The 17637-nt window shown below is 37.8% G+C and overlaps 1 protein-coding gene across 13 annotated transcripts in view; it reads left to right on the top strand.

Moving 5' to 3' along the window:
• LOC109993221 (sorbin and SH3 domain-containing protein 1) overlaps window positions 1-17637 on the top strand; it is a 38661-nt gene that overhangs the window by 4709 nt on the left and 16315 nt on the right. For 5 of the 13 annotated variants that reach the window (XM_065959277.1, XM_065959275.1, XM_065959273.1 and 2 more), the window contains exons 1-14: window positions 583-606; window positions 2849-2891; window positions 3146-3232; window positions 3623-3739; window positions 4546-4652; window positions 4829-4970; window positions 5373-5402; window positions 6924-7066; window positions 8275-8335; window positions 8465-8539; window positions 11822-11857; window positions 12076-12178; window positions 13084-13198; window positions 14902-14985. In XM_065959277.1, the coding sequence (XP_065815349.1) occupies window positions 598-606; window positions 2849-2891; window positions 3146-3232; window positions 3623-3739; window positions 4546-4652; window positions 4829-4970; window positions 5373-5402; window positions 6924-7066; window positions 8275-8335; window positions 8465-8539; window positions 11822-11857; window positions 12076-12178; window positions 13084-13198; window positions 14902-14985 (1152 nt within the window). In that variant the 5' untranslated portion in view covers window positions 583-597. Of the gene's footprint in view, window positions 1-582; window positions 607-2848; window positions 2892-3145; window positions 3233-3622; window positions 3740-4545; window positions 4653-4828; window positions 4971-5372; window positions 5403-6923; window positions 7067-8274; window positions 8336-8464; window positions 8540-10066; window positions 10138-11821; window positions 11858-12075; window positions 12179-13083; window positions 13199-14901; window positions 14986-17637 lie in introns of those variants that run through there. The other 8 variants (XM_065959265.1, XM_065959271.1, XM_065959270.1 and 5 more) reach the window with 8 other exon arrangements.

Raw genomic sequence — 17637 nt, 5'->3', positions numbered from 1 at the left:
AATTTATTTTTAATTTTATGATATAAAATTCTCACATATATCTTATATTATCATGAAAAGTAGCCACATTATTCATCATGCTGAAAAAGGGTTAGAAAAAGGCTTATAAAGACCTTATGGAGGGTTGGGGGGCTCTGGTAGCCAAGTGGTTAATATGCATAGGTCATGTACAGAGACTGTAGTCCTGTTCGAATCCGACCTGTGGCTTCTTTCCTACATGTTCCCTGATGTTGACTCTATCCACTTTTCTGGTTCTAAATAAAGGCATTAAACACCCAAAAATAAACCTTAAAAAAGTGGATCCTGTCATCCTCTTTCTCTCATGGGCCGGTCCTTAGGGAGCACTTGGGTATGGAAGAATTTGATGTGGTGCTCTGTCTGCACAGTTGTTGAGTGGGTGACACATTCCCAGATAGAATATGGTGACAGGTCCATCTGGGAGTGCCTGTTGGCAAAAAGCATACAGACCCCCTACATAGCATGGGTCAAGGTAAAAAATGGGACTGTCCCAAACAAGACCCTCAAAGCTCAGCCAGAAGTCTCAGGAGTCTTCAGACGGACATCGTGTACGTGGACTAAGGATTTGCTGTGCACTGCATGAGATTGGTAATGCACCTTACTACATCTTCAGTGATGCTTCAGGGTTATCATAGCCTTTTGAGAGTTGCTCATTTTTGGACATGTTTTTTTTGGGTTACGCTAAGGCCATTGTGTTGTATTAATGTGTGAGTGAGTCCTGGTATTAGAAGTTGGAAAGGCTTCACTATATCCTGCTCTTGGGTAATCACATTTTTTTGGATTAGAGGTGAAAATATTTTGACCAGGATTTATTAGGTCTTTAGGTCTTGACGCGTCACATTAAGGGAACAAATTATTTTTTGTTTTCAATAGAAATATGCAGGTCTTCTCTCAGAAAGAAAGAGAAAATCAGTAAACTGTGTAACTTGAATCCAGCTAATTTGATCCCCTAACAATTCAGGATTACTGCTTACTTAAATAACTTTCATTAACTGTGATGTAGTCCAATAAAGTTATAGTGACTTGATCAATTGTTAATGATAAGTGACAGATATGATACATCCTGCATTAACATCTTGCATTAAGAATGACTTTATTAATGTTTTGTTCCCTTGAAATGTGTAAAGGTTAAGAACAGATGAGATAATAAGATCAAAGTAAGACCAATAACATCTGTGCTCAACAGAAAGGAAGGAGTATGTTTGATCCTAGTTCTGCTCTGGTTCTAATATCTGACATCAGATAACTAGTCATCAATTTACAAAAAAATTACATTATATAAAAATGTCTGTTGGAAGCCTAGAAAATACATTAACTGCTCAATCCGATCTCCCTTCTTCCTAGGTCATTGTTTTTGTGTCAGATATTTCCCCATTTGTCAGGCAGAGACCTCTGAAAGTGTTAAAGATTAGAATGAGTGATTGTTAATTTAAGTAAATTGCAGTTTTACTGGAGTTGGGCTGATGAGAAGTGTCTTCTCATTTTCTGTTTATCTTACTAAATCCTTACTGGCCATCACAGAGCTCCAACGATGCTCTTCTTTTTTTTCACAGGCTGAATGGATGGTATTCTTTGCCCGGCTCTGCTCTGTGGCATTTCTTCCTAAAAAGGCCTGGGGTGATCTATGCTCTCGTCTGTTTATACAGCAAACTTAACACTGCAAGCCATCATCTTCCCATTATCTATCATATGTGAGAGGTTCTTTTTATTGTGTATTCACACCTGAGGATACAGCAGATGCAATGTTGAGTTTAAACATTTCTCAGAAAGAAATGTCCCATAATGTTATTTTTTTTAATGAAAGAGATTGTGAAAATATGTAAACATGATCTGATACTCAGGGACAGCTCAGCTCAAAGATCAGGAGATGTTTGAAAGGTTATAGCTGTGTCCTCTTGGGACATGTTGGAATAAGTCCCATTTTCCCCTCATCTATTTGGGCCTGTTTGCAGACTTTCCAGCTGGAACACAAATCCCTTTGTCGGTTCTGCAGGTTGCCTTATTTACCTCCATGTGCAAACATAGTGGACATAATACAACATAAACACAGAATGAATCCATTATTCATAGCCTACAAAAATAGCTCTTTTTATTTGCATAGTGTTTGTACATGTGCGGTTGAGTAATTGTTGAAGTGCCTTTCTGTGTGTGTCTCTATTTAGCCCTACCCTTTCCCCTTTAAATAAGGAGGTCTAAATCAATTGTGCAGCTCAATGGGAGCGTTTCACGACTACTTTTCTGGTGGCCTTGGTGTTGCTACAGCATGGTCCTCTCATGCAGCTCAGATTAGCATATATTTGTTCTCACTTACACCCTCTCTTCGTGTCCTTAAAGAGGAACATTTCTGATTCATATCATTGGTTCAAGGCAGGTCAATTTTTTTCCCAAATCCAATGGAAGAATTGGCAGCCAAATAAGTCCTGTAATAACGTTAAAAATAAAAATGAGTCTTCAGAATTGATGTTTGGAGTTTTTTTACTTCAATTTGACTTTTTATACGTACTTTGTGGATGTGCACAAGACTTGAAGTTAAGTGGAAATACTTTTTTTTTTTTTTTTTTACAAATATTTATCACAGCAAAAATAAGGGCAGGAAACAAACCATCAACAAGCAAAAACATAAAGAAAGAACATTAAAAAGTTAATTTAAAGAATTACATTTACAGGGAATTGTTTACTTTCCTTTTTTTTACAGTTTAAACATCAATTTATAACAGACCAAATGGATAACATTTCTAAAAAGATAATTACATAAATTGAATGTGTCTTGTGTATTTTTCAACTAGCTTCAAAATAACTGTTTCTTGACAATACTGTGTTTCTACTTCAGGGCTCTCCACAAGAGGGCAGCATAAGACCAAGCTCAACTCCCAGTAAGTGAACAAATAATCCTGTAAACCATATTCACAAAATCAGATGCTGAGGAGATACAAAGAAACACAAACACATTAATTTAGAGCTTTTGTTGGTGCAGAATGTGCAAGCATCTTAAAGTACATAGTACTTTTTTTTATTATTAATTGGCTGGGCAGGCTTTCAGTTTGTATTTAAATGGTTTTAATATTTCTGTAACATTTCAGCCACCTGACAAATTGTTGTATTAGCATTGTGTGTGTATTTAATTAAGTACCATCGGGTCCTCAATCAGTCTGTGCCGTCAAGATCACTCCCTTGGCAACCATGAAAGGCTCTCCTGACCTGATTCCTGCTGCAGGTGATGTATCCGTGCTCTACAATTATTTTTCAAAGCCTAAATCAGTGAGATAATTGTTATTCACTTAGAAAGTGACTTGTAAAAATCATTTATAACCAATGCAGTGTCACAAAATGATAAGCTGCTCCACTTCAACCACTGGCAATTAGTTTTACAGAATCATGGGATATTAATATATTGGCCTGGTTTTGATGTTGCAGTTCTATTTTGAACATGGGGAGCAGGAGGTTGCTTTAAATAGGATTCCAGGTAGAAATAGATAATAAAGTTCATATCTATCTATCTAAATATCTGAAGCTGTAGTAACTTCTTGGGTAAACCAAATCAAACTGCATTGCATTTAAGTATGTGAAACTGAGGAAATGAGCCTGTTATTTTGAACATTTCTAGATTTGGACCCCAGCAGAGTGTGTAAAGGGAAAGGAGTTGTGACTCTGAGGGCCACCCTTGTTCACATTGATGATGAGGGCCTCATCAGCAAAGAGCCAAATGTCATCACAACGACAAGTGAGTCAGAACGAATGCCACAGCTGTTCCATCACTAGTTCCCACATGATGACAAAAAAGTTTAGAGGACAGTAATAGTTGCATGGCCATGTCAATAGGAACAGCTCCCTGTAGAATGTGGACAGAGAATGTGAACATTGCGTTCATGTTAAAAGCATTTCAACATCTTTCTTTACATGCCTTAAAGTTCTGTTTGATGATAATAAGAATTGGCTTTTGGGATCAGGTACATTATCAGCTATAAGGAGTATGACCCTAACTAAGTATCTCCTGATGTTGTGTGATGCATTCTGCATAGCCTGGAACACTCCGAGTCATAATAAATGGTGTTAGCTCATATTTTCATTTGCCCATCAAAGAGTGTTTTTGTTACAGCCTGCCCACATTGCTCTTTGGAAAAAGGCGCCTTGACTGTGGGCTCGTTTGTTACCAAGAGTACATTGGTGCTGGACTGGAGGTTGGCAAAGTCTTTGAGGGAGATGCATTAACTGTTGTAAAGCCTGAATATAAAGGCCATTGGAACAAATGGCCTCTGTTGATGACTCAGTAAGAGCTTTGTTCTGATGACAAAGTTCCCAGATTGTGGGAGAATCTTTTTTTTTTCTTTTCCTGGGCATATTGGTATCTATGACCATGAACACCACCAAGGGATACATTCATGCCCTGCAGAATAAAATGGAAATAAATGTTGTCAGCATTTAGCTGATTTTTGGTTTGATATTTCAAGTTTATTGGAATACTGTACTTTTTGACTCATCCTCAATGTTTTCTGTATATTTACTGAGAGAGTTGTGGACTCTTTATAGGCGGCTGGACACACCAGATTAATGGAGACAGCTCTAAAGCAGGATTGGCTGAAGGAGGCAGCCACACCACAGCGGATTTACCTCCTGTAAACAACAGTCAGTGCCAGGTACGTTTACTTCCATTTCCTTTTAACACAGGATCTTTGCTCAATTCTTTTTGTTTTTTACAATTTTGACGACAATGTGATCTCATTTATTTGTGGTCTGTGTTTGATTTCAGATTAATATAGGAATACTTGTATGTCTTCTATGAAATTTACAGTGAAGTTTCTGTTATTTTCAGTCCAATTCAGCAGAAAGTGTAAAAGAAAACCAGTGTCCATCCTTCAGTGACATTCCCCAGACAACCATATCAACATCCAGCTCTGTGTATCCCTGCACCAGTTCAGTTAACCCCACCATCGTTCTGCTGCAACACAACAGAGGTGAGTACACTTGTGAGCTGTGGAGGTCCAGCACAATAAATATTACCAAAAGATTTCCTGAACATGGTTGTGCATGTCTCTGTGGCATTTTATTAGCCAAGATCCGTGGTACTCTGGTCTTATCTATGTCTTGTCTGTGATCAGCTGTTTCTGTCGTTTGGCCACCGAAAAACTGACTTACGCAACTAAAGTGAAAAAACAGTTTCTTTAGTATATGTGGACAATTTATTAAATGTCTTGAAAATGACCTTCCAAGATATATGAACATTTGAGAATATAAAGTAAGTACAAAGTAATAATTCTCCCTGTCTTGCTCAGTGCTTCACTAAAACCTTGCTTTCTCACTTTGACATCATTAGTCACATTTCACTGTCCTACTTGTCTGTCTTTCTATTTCAACAGAGAAGCAAAAGCATTTCTCTCACTTTGAAGGTATGCACTTGGGTCTTGATGACTTCCTACTGATATTTGTCATGTATTTATATTTTCCTTTTGTTCCTCTCCTGAACCATCTGTTATGGGTATTGAAAGGCCAACTTATCCTATTTTCCTAAATGTTCATCCAGTTAATGAGTCATGTGTTCATGCCTGAGTATGGTAAAGGATGTGAACAAACATATCCCGGGTCGAGAATATAGATAAATCCTCAGATATTTTTAGTCCAGTATCTACCTGCAGTTCACAAAGAAATAACTGCAGGTAGATACTGTCCCTGTATTTGACTCATTACAGAATGTATCCTATCTTTATAGCCTTCATTTAAAACACATAGTTGACCATGAGTGCCAGACTGAGATTTCTATGATTTCCATTTTCTTCCACTTATTGGACAGCTGACACATCTCACTTCTTTTGAGGTGGTTGTCATATGCTGCAAATATTGTTAGTGCCAGGGAGTTGGTGTCAGAATATCAGAATTCTCCCTTTGTTTCCTCTACACCATTCTGTCACAGAAAAAATCATTAAAAAACAAACTAATATTTGACATACAGGTTAATTAGTTTGATAGGCATAAGAAGTATGATTTTTTTTTTTTTATAATTTCTGGACCCAAAACAAAACTTATCCTCTCCAACACTCATAATCCAGAAGAAGTGTGCTTTGGTGTCTGTTCATACAGATTTAATGGCTGTCATTGGCTGTGCAGTAGTATGAAGCCTGCTGTCATAAGTCCGCAGGCCAACATTAACAGAAAAAGAAAAGGAACCAGAACGCATCACCGTCTTTCTTAACTGCTCTCGGTCTGTCTGGAACGGCCTCTAAAGTAACTTGTGCATCCTTATGAGATGCCAAAAGGCCTTCACAAAACATTGGTATATATTTGTATATCAGGTGTTGGAGTTGTGTATTGGAGGGCTGAGCAGAGAGACACTCATTTCTCTGTTGTACTGCTTTGTTTTGATTTATCATGCTCAGCCTGATTCACTTCCTCTCTATGTCATTCTACCTCAGCTGATCTTTCTGTTTTGCTCGGTGCAGGTTTAGAATTAAATCATGATTGGAGATCTGCATTTTCATAAATTACTTTCCATTTCTATCACACATAACAATTATAGAAATGTATTAAGGAATATATTAACAAAAATAATCTCTACTTTTCTATATATTTTGCTGATAAAATGCATCTTTAAAAAGTATTTTCTATGAATGAATGTAAGGCAAAAGTTACCATACATATATATCCATTCAAGTGTGTATATTGTAGTTATTTTATAATAATTGATCTAACTTAATAATGAGGTAGAAAGTAAATCCTGTGATGTGAAAATGAATCGTCTGTTTAAATGTAAAATCACAACGTGCACAGTAACAATCACATGTCATACCTAAGCCTGACCTTTGCACCATTTCCCTAACCTAAAACATTTGAAGTGTTATTTGACATTCAAACTTTACATTTTGTGTGTCTAACGGTTTTCTGTTTTTTTTTCTCTTTATGTTTTTTCTTGATAGACCCATCACCAGAAAGGGACAAAAGTCCTGATCCTGGAAGAGACTCAGTCAGTCCAGTCCCTGATATGGACTGGAAGAGGCTGCGGCTGTCACTGCACTCTCCTGTCCTGAATCCTCTAAACAAGCCCGTTGTTCCTGTACGGGTCAGTAGTAAATACTGTTCACTTATACTGTTTTCTTGTTTTGTTTGTATAATAAGTGGGTCGCTTATGTCATATACAGTTTTAGAAGTTTTAGTATTAAATTCAGTAAATTAATTCACTTTATTACTACACATTTTACTAATACTGCTATACTGATTTATATCAATTTAATGCAGTAAGCTTTTCCAACAGGAATTATTGTTTTGACTTCAACTCTTATTACATACAAATGTTTCTTTGCTAACATTTACATCAAATGTATCCCCTTCTCCCCACCTGAAAACTCTTTCCTATGTGCCTGTAAGGCCGATCAGTGTTCAGTGTAAAGATAACAGGGTTCAGTATGAAGTATTGAAATTTGATCTCACAGAAAGTTCGCTTTGAACAAAACAGAACTTGCAATGTTGCTTCAGAATGTTTTTTTTTTCTTAATAATTTGATGAATAGAATTTAGCTGAGTAGAGTAATGCTTGAACTAAAATGAAGAATATTTGCTATTTGATTGATTGATTCAGGTTGGAATTGATTCCAGGCCAATAGTAAAAATCTGTGATGGACCAGTAGAGCACTCTAGCTGCAGAGCTAATCCGCTAAAGGGGTAATGATAAGAAGATCAAGGGGGGCATTAGGTTAAGTAATCGGGTACTCCTCCTAAAGGAGATTGTTTTCAGTTTGAAAATAAAGACAATTTACATTGCTGCTGCCAGAAAAAAAGATGATTAATGGATCAGCATGTCAGACAGTTTCTTCAGGCTCAAAGGAAAGATAGGACACTGAAAAACAGTTGGTTAGCTTCACAGTAATATAATAATAATAAAGTTTATTTATAAAGTGCTTTACAGAAAAAAAAATCCCAACAGTCAAATACACAACAATAAAATCCTATTAAAAAAGCATGAAAAATAAAACAACAGCGCAGCAATCATCCAATGAACAGAGAAAAGAGAAACAACCGAGACAAAGATTGGCTAAAGTTAACAGTAAAACAAATCAAACATCATGGGTGAAACAAGGATTATAAGTGACTGAACCATAGCTAAAGTAACAGATTTCTTTCTGAAACTGAAAAGGTCTTTATCACATGACTGACATACTCAGAGTTTTGATTTAATTTTCTAAAACATGGCTGCTTCAACAGCATGGAGGTGATCTATGACATCATCCTCAGTTTTTTGTATCAATTAACAAGCTTCACCTCTTTATTTCAGAACACTGAAAAGTCCAAAGACTGGTACAAGACAATGTTCAAACAAATACACAGGATACCTGGTAAGAGAAAAGAACATCATGTTCTCTTCACATGTCATTTGTATCTTTTGGTGTCCAAACCATGTGTGTTTCTTTATGTGTTTGTGTTTGATGTTACTATGTGCTCTGTCTCTTCATCACTGTGCTCAGAGCCTATTGAGGAAAACCCTTACCGTCCCACATACATTTTCCCTGAGAAAAAAGACAGTCAGATGAGATCAAAAGGTATCCAATGGCAGTGACCTCACTCTTGTCGGTTTTATTAACCACATACTGGACCCTTTCTAAAACTTTAGCCGTGTTTAATCTGCCATACCTGATCCTGTAGCTGTCATGAATAAACTCATGATAACCAATAAATGTGAATTTGTCTGGTAAATGATTATTTCCTGCTTTACTCTCTCCCCTCGTATGTAACTGTTTTCCTTCCTTTGTTTCTTCTGTTACGCCTCTGTGTTTGTGTTCCCTGCATATTGTTTTCACCTGTGCCCTAATTCCTTCTCCTGTCCCTGATTAGCCCCAGATTAGTCTTTTGTTTCCCCTTGTTTTCAGTGCCAGTTTGTTTGATCAAGACTAAATACTCAGGGGGCAAACAGGGACAGGTTAGAGAATTAGGGCAAAGGTGAAAACAATAAAAGCAGAAGATATGATCACATCGGCTAGGAAGAGTAACAAGGATGTAAAGCTCCATATGAGGAAGAGAAATGTGACAAACACAAAGGGGCACAACAGGTGAAAAAAGAGAGGGAAATCCTAAACATGGATTTATACATGACAGTAGAAAGTCAAACAAAATACTTTGATCAACCTTCAAGTTGCCCAAAGTGTTTGAAAAGCTTTCCATTTTTTTCTGGTTGCTGTTCCATGTCATAGAGATGATATTTTCATTTGTGTTAGAAACACTTGAGGCTTTGTGCAGATTCCCTGATCCCACTCACTTTTGCTCATTTGGACTATTTTGAAGATCAGATTGCTTTTGGATTTCCTGGACCTTTTTCATAGAGGGAATTTTGACATGTCACTGTAGGACAGAACAGGTTGTTAATGCTTTATTCAATTAAGCTGATCGAGTTTTGATGTCAGGGAGTTGTGCATGCTTGCTCTAACACTGCCAGGACTCAGTGAGACACCTTAATACAAAGGAGCCATTATCAGTGTTATCAGTAACAATGGTCCCTTTCCTACCATGACAAGTCAAAATGTCAGCTGTGAAAACAGATTTATTGTCTATACAAATACAGTTAAAGGCAAAATGTGCTTCAAAAACAAAGCTTAGATCAATACCAAAAAACAACAAATGCAAGATACAATGGCAGGATTCAATTGCTGTATTATTTGACATTTCAGAAAAGTTTTGAAAAGCTCTGTCATATGTTTGGATTATCCTGAAATACCTCAAATTTCAAAAGAAACCTTACTTCAATAACAGGTGTTGGTGCAATTTAAAAATTATCCATTATGGTACCATGTGTTTTCGAGTGTAAATTTCCAGTTAGAATTGTTTTAATTGTTCCCTCTACTATAAATATATATATATATATATTGGTTTTCTTTTCAACACACGTCATAAAATATAACCCAAAACATTATTTTATAATAAATAGTACAGTAAAGAAATGTAATACTGTAGTTCACGTTAAAGACTTAATATGCGATTTTTTGATCCAGCAGATGTCGCTCTTGAGCACCAGCATGAAACCAAAACAACTCATGGTGCGTTGTTGTGTTAGCATGCTAATGCTAGCGATCTTTATTATGCTCGTATCTTCACACTGCATGTAAATTTACCTGAAATGAGCGTGATCTAGAAACACAGTTAAGCAGTGAGTACAGTATGTTATTCTTCTTTTCTCTAGTCCCTCAATTAAACAACTTTTATACGCGTGAAGTAGCTGTCATGTTCTCTGTGTTGTTCTCCGATGTGCAGACACGGACTCGACTGCGCTTCTCTCTCTCCCTCTCCCTCTCTCTCTCTTTCTCTCTCTCTCTCTCTCTCTCTCGTCCGCCTGTTTGTAAACTGAGCACACTTCATAATGACATAAAGCGTGCATGTGTTGTATAACGACGTTATGTACAAGAGGTAATCGTGCTTAGGCATGGATAGTCCTATGTAGTGTGATGGCGGGCCGTGCCGGCCAGTATGGGAATGGCGCAGCGGGGCGCCAATCGTGCTTAAGTACAGCACGGTACAGATGACCAGTGTGACCGCGCCCTGAAGATAGGACTCTGAAAACTCTGAAAACATCACAGACAGTGGGACTCGGGTATTTTATTTGTAAAGTGACCATGTACAATATTAAACATAAATGTTGGCATTGCATTGTACCAGAGTTAGCTTAGAGCTAATTTACATCTGCAGTCCCTCGGCAGGTCAAAATTAAAAACATCACACAGTAATAATAGAACATCAATAAAAAAATATAGATAACAAACAAGCAGAGTAACCAGAGCAGTACACTCACATACACACACACACACACACACACACACACACACACACACACACACACACACACACACACACACACACACACACACACACACACACATTAAGCTAGAGGCTTGCATTAGGTGATACAACAAGAGGTAAAAAATAAGTCAGTAGTATTTTTGAAGTTTACATATAGATTTTACCTGCCCTGGCCTTTAAGATGATCATTTATATTAACCTCTTAACAGGTAGAGCTGAACAAACATGAATTTATATAAAGAACTTTGATACATTGATTTACTTGTTTCCAAGGATAATGCACAAAGCCTAGTGTCTATAGAACTCAGACTTACCAGACGTACTCATTGCCCTTTTTCTTTTCGCTTGATCATGTAAAACTGAATTCTTCAGACTGTTGATTTTTGAATATGCTATTATTTGATTATTATTTTTTTTAAATAAAAGAGTATGAGCAGTTTTTTCTGATGTAGTTTGCTACAGTGGCCACATGATGCCGCTGTAGTCCTGTTCTGTAGAGTCCTTCTGCCAGCCCACGACCTTCTTACTTGCTGCTGCACAAGCTTCATCCACCAGTGTTTTCAAGTTGGTTAAGGTTAGGTTTAGGCTCATGCTTAGGTTTTAAGGTCAGCCGGCCCTAAGGAAGGAGGAAAGATTTGTATGCAGCATTTGCCAAAAGGATAACTTTTTTTTCTTGTTGCACAACAAGACACCTTGACATGTTAACTTCCTTGTTATAATTTTGCAAATGTTGTCTTACAGAATTCATAATTTTTTTTTAAAGAGATCATTGTAGTTGTGACTGTTATGGCATTTTTACTCTGCATGCATTACTTATTCAGTGCCTCGATGCTCATCCATGCTTGGATCCCTTTTTGGCTCAGTAGTGCTTCCTGTAAAGTGCTTTGATTTGACAGACTTTGATTGTATTTGGTGACTCTATAATGCTTGGCTTAATGGAAGGGCCTTGTGAATTATTTAGATATGTTCTATTTTCATTACCTTTAAAATGTAACAGAGTATAGATAGATTTTTTTGATCGTTGTTGTCTCTTTCAGATGATGGTCCCAGCCCCTATGGTTACTTAAAAGATGGTAGGATTTTTAAATTCGCTTTGCTTCAAGTACAGAAGTCAAGATTTACATAAAAAAATTGTGTATCATCCACAATTAGTATTGAGATTCATCCAAAATAAACACTCCCTTAATGCATGTTTTACACTTCAATGTAGGAAATATTTAAATGATGCATAAATGCAGTTAAGTATCAGGCTGTTAATGTCTGTCAATGTTTCTGTTTCTTTTTGTTGCAGTAAAATCCGTCCCACGCTCAAAAAGTGACATCGAAGTTGATTCAAGAGGCCGGTCGATGCCTGTGCCAACAAGATCCTCTTCCCTTAAACCTTCTGCCAAAAGGTCTGTCTATACTCCATCTGCTAAAAACCTTACAGTATGTAATTCCCTTTTAGATATATCTCGAAAAGAACAGCACTGTGCCAGTTTGCAAATGTAGAAAGGAGCTTTTTACAACTCAGACAACTACAGATTTCCTCATGAATAAATATGTTTTTCTGACAAGATTGTCTTATATTAAAATGCAAGTTTCACAGATTATAAAACAGTAACTTGACAGTGACACTATGATATTAAGTTGCGTTTTGTGTCTCTGTTGAACAGATATTACTGGTCTTTATTTAAATTTCTAGTAAGTGTAGCTAAACATGACTGCACAACTGAACATAAGGATATTCCTTCTTTTGCTAATCTAAGGTTTGGTTCCTAGACTCAGCCCTTTGACACATGTCAGCACTGACATGGGGTGATCTATGTTCAGAGAAATGAGTGATAGAGTGATGAAAGAGGACAGGTGAAGGGGGATAAACTGTTGCCCACTAGCTGCAGATGACATAAGGTGGATTGACCTTGCTTTTTACTCAGCGGTCATTGTATGAATGGATGCATCCCTTAAACCGCATGATGAATGAATGATTTTAGAGACAACTTAGTGTTGGTTTTGTATGAAGAGATTCTTCCTGGAAATGCTGTGCTCTGTGTATTGTCACCAGGTCACATCTGGTTTACATAAGGGAATAACCTAATAAGGGACGCGTAAATCCAATTGTATGTCAAACCATTGTTAGAGGAAGAGAGGGACAGGGCGACAGTTAGCAGGGATAATAAGGGCAGCCATCATGTTAAAAATGGGAGAAAAAAAAAAAAAACATACCAGCCTATTCTGGTTGCCATGGAGACTTCTTGATGAAGATTGGCCCTCTTCCATCCTACACCCCACCCCTCCCTGATAAACTGCCTCTCCTCAGAAACGAGTGGGAGCCTCCAGATAAAAAGGTAGACACCAGGAGGTATCGCGCCGAGCCCAAGAGCATCTTTGAGTATGAGCCGGGGAAATCGTCTGTGCTGAAGCTGGAGAGAACAGTAAGCTAGCAGCCTGCCTGTTTGTCTGTTTTACTTGTCTCTCTCTCTCTATTTTTCTCTCTCTCTCATTCTATCTGTCCGTGTTTCTGTGTACATGTCGTGGAAGCTATTCCTCACTCCACTCGTCATCCACAACCTCAAACAACCACCATCTATGTACTGAAGCTTGCATGTGGCAGCTTTACTGACAGAAGATGATATACATGCTTCCTGAGTCAACATGCATCGCCTTCCTTCAGGGTGTCTTGTTGTTGTGACAGATGATACTGTTGGGAAGAGGATATCATGATATCATGGCATCTCTTACCAGGAGAACCATTGTCTTCTTGTCTCTAATTTGAGGTTATTTTATTTGGCAAAATGTGCATGGTGCGAGAGGATCCCTGACACAAAACATGTATCCTTAGGGTTATCAAGCTTTTTTCATCTTACATAAGAGGACATGGAGATGTTTATTACAGCAGTAAAGTTGTTAATTGATCCTGTAATTACTGTTTTTCTGACGCTCAGTTACATCATGCTTTGCGGTGTTGTTAGCTGAGATCTGGCTTGATCCCAGTGACAATGAATACTCTCATTATAGAGAGTTGTCCCCAGTTCATCCTGGGGCCGTTGTAAAATAATGGACTCTGTTGTTTTCAATTACCAGCCCAGTTATAATGGACTGGTGCTCTTCATGATGTAGCTGTTTATTTTATATTTGAGGTCCACTGTGGTTCTTACCAACTTTGATCCTCCAAATACATACTTCTTAAAATGATTATTACATTTTTTTCTGAAAGTGGTTTGGATATTTTTGGTGGTCATCATTAGCCAATGATTTCTGATTGAATTAAAGGAAACCAACACATTAAAAGGCACTTTTTGGAGAAGACTTTCCCAATGGGCTAGGGTATGCTTTTTTAACACCCCCATCCAAAAATGTACATTGAAACATTTTTATATATATGTAAAGGTTACAAATACTGTCTGATATATATATCTCTCTCTCTCTCTCTCTCTCTCTCTCTCTCTCTCTCTCTCTCTCTCTCTCTCTCTCTCTCACTCTCTCTCTATATCAGACAGTATTTGTAACCTTTACACTTCAGGAATTAAATTTCTTTCTAAAGTAAGATGGGAAACTTGATACCAGCCCTGAATCTGTAATATTTAGTATTGGCTCCAGTATCTACTTAGCCTAAATGGTGGCACAAAGATCAGACGCTTAGTAGAACAGCTGAACTTGTGACAGCATTGGCTTGCCAGCTGATCTTATGTTCAATCACTTAAACCAACACTTTTGTTGAATTTATACAAAAATGTAAGTGTACAAGGAACCTTAAGTGGATGGAAAAAAGACTTCCTGGACTCGAATCTAGCAACCTGCTGGTGACTACAACAGTATTTAGAGTTAAAACAGATGCAATAATTTAAATTTGGGATCCTGACTGTTGCAAATTAGTGGATTTGGTGACTTTTTGACAGGGCCAGGCTAGCTGTTTCCCCATAATAGACTTGATGCTAAGTTTAGCTATCAGTGGTAGCTTTACATTCATCGTACAGAGTGCTATACATCAAAGAGAACAGTTTAAGAATTGAAGATAATTGCTGGAATTTGGTGCAAACATTGGCTCAGCCAATAATGTCCCTTTTTGTGTATATTCTGTGCTGTCTGAATTGTTTTCTCTTTGTCTTTCCCTCCTTTTCTTGTTACCATGCCCTAGACTCAGGATGTAAGTCCAGAAGATGTAGATTTAGAGAATGAGCCTTGGTATAAATTCTTTTCAGAGATGGAGTTTGACAAAGCGGTAAGTGGTTGCTGTCTTTAAAGTGACAGCATATTGTATTTTAATGCATGTGATAACGTTTATGTTAAAACAAATGCTAAACAAAGTGTCTGTCTATAAAGACTACTCCAATTACTACGTCCGCTTTAGCTTGCAAAATTAGACTTTTTTTATTGATCCCAGAGAGAATAAGTTATGTGACTGCATGTGTGAGCATTACATAATGTGAACAAATTCACTTTCATGGATCCCTATTTTTCCATCACTACTTTTCTTTTACTTTAAATGTATTATTTACAGCTACTGTCATATCTCATCATCACATCATATAATTGAAAAGATACTTTAGCCAATACTGTCTGAAATGATCAGATAAGATCCATGTTTTTCCTTTCCAAAAGTAAATCTTTCTAGCAATGTTTTTGTTTCTTTAAGGCTGATGGATTCCAATCAGCTAAAGAAAAAATGCCCAACCTCTAACATTAGCTGTGGCTTCCACCTTTTACATTTCAGAAATAATACTCAAAGTGACTGATATGAGCTCAATAGTAGAGTCGGTCGTCTCTCAACTGGAAGGTCGGGGTTCCTTGGGCAAGAAAGTTAACCCCAAATTGTCCTGCTGCTGTGTCAGTGGCGTGTTAATGTGTATGAATTGATTAATTAACACTGACTTTAAAAAACAGCCTTTGTCATCAATATAATGTTATATGACAGCAACATGTCAACAAAGGCTGACATAAAAGAGTGCAAATAAAATATACTCTTTTAAAGTATTTGTGTCGTCAACTCAACATGCAAGAGGAATACTCGTTAATTTTGATGCGCAGCCTTCTATCTACCATACACTGAACCAAACGCTTGTACTGGGTGAATCATCCAGAAGTCACTCCTTAATTATCAAAATGTCAAAATAGGTTCAGGAATGTGGTGTGTAAATTCGAGTTGGATCAAATCCATGTCTTGGGGCTAGGTTGGTAAAAGTTAAGCATAGCCCTGGCTGCCCCCAAACAGATGTTGGATATCCCCTATCTGTCAGGCAGAGCCACATCACCACACCCTGGATCACACAGTGAGGTCATGTCCTAGCATCAAGCAGACACAGGGGCAGAGTCTCCGGTTCCAGGTTAGTGTATATGTGGAGGAGGTTTAGCAGTGGAGGCAGCCCACTCTGTCTCATGGCAGCCTGGATGATTGCCAGATGAACTTGGCTTGATGACTGGCTCCTGTTTAATGTCAAAGTCACTTCTAAAGCTGCACCTGGTATGCGCAGCATTTGACCTTAAGGTCCAGCCAGACACACTGGCTCATAGGAGTTTGATTGACATGTTATTACTCATTTTGAGATAGGGTTGGAAGTATGCAAAAACAACAATGTTCAGGGGTAAAGAGAAGGCTCTCCTGGCTATTGTTCTGTTAGCTGTTTTCTTTTAAATACATTCCTAATAGTTGCTGCAGAGTACCACAATCAATTTTACAATCAAGTATGATAATAAAAGTTGTTATTATTATTTTTATGATTATTATTATTATTTGAACAGTAAAGGTGACTTTGTTCACAAAGATGTGAAAACAAACAGTGGAGCTCATGTTTTTGGATCAAACCCATTCAAATAGTTATCAATTACATTTTGAATTCATTCTATTTTTCCTACTTCCTGAGGCTGTCATGTCAAGTCATTACTCTTCACCTCATGTCACCTAATAGCCATTGGATAAAGCAAGTCCTGTGTCCAATCACAGTAATGGTCATCTGTATAAATGTCAACAAGTTCTAAGTTAAAGGAGAGTCTGGAAACACATTGGGTGCTCCAGTTTAACAGAAGCTCATCCATATAGATAGCTAGCTACAACTGAAATTCCGCACATAACTATGGTCAGGAAAAGCATTTAGGCCCCCTTCAACCGACAGTGTGACTCCATCTGTTGAGCATATGCTGACGAGGGGGCTGTTGCCACACTGTATCAGCGCTGAGATACATCGAGCCTCCCCCTGCCACCTGACATATTCTAAAGGAGGCAACTCTGTAAGCTCACCAGCTCATTGTCTTTCATATTTAACCTCTGTTATAACCTTTACCTTTAAGCATTAAGTGGAGATGAGAAGCACACAGCTATAGCCAGCCTTGTACACTGGGGGGCTGTTGGTTTTCATGAGTACATATCAACACAAATAAGTTGCTGGAAAGAATGAGATTCATGTTACCATGACCTACTCATGATTGCTATTTTAAATATGGATGGCCACACAGGAGCCAGAGCTCTGAGTAACCGGGGGGGGCGGGTCACCTGTTAGGAAACATGTACAGAAAATTCTGCAGAAACATTGTCATCAGTGTTCCAGTGACTCACAAGGCCTTCATTCATGTCCATATACAGCTCTCCAAATTTCACACCTTTACTGAACAGTCAGAGGACTTTAAGCACTCTTCTACACTCTCTAATACCGCTTTTATGTTTCCCCGTCACTGCTTACGCTGAATATCAATTGCAATGTGGTATTTAGTTGTATTGGTAAAGGCATTATTTGAAACACATGTTTTTTGCCCATTTATGTTAAGAAAAGCTCACATCAGCTGACACTAATCGGGCATGTTGTAAAGAAGTAAGAGACATTCCTTTACTCCTTTAGTCTCCATGCTTGTTTCCTGTTGACTTTTCTCAGATATTGTACAA

Source organism: Labrus bergylta, chromosome 10, assembly GCF_963930695.1.
Source record: "Labrus bergylta chromosome 10, fLabBer1.1, whole genome shotgun sequence".
Taxonomy (NCBI): Eukaryota; Metazoa; Chordata; class Actinopteri; order Labriformes; family Labridae; genus Labrus; species Labrus bergylta.
Note: the sequence above shows the minus strand (reverse complement) of the source record. Positions and strands in the feature narration are given on the sequence as shown.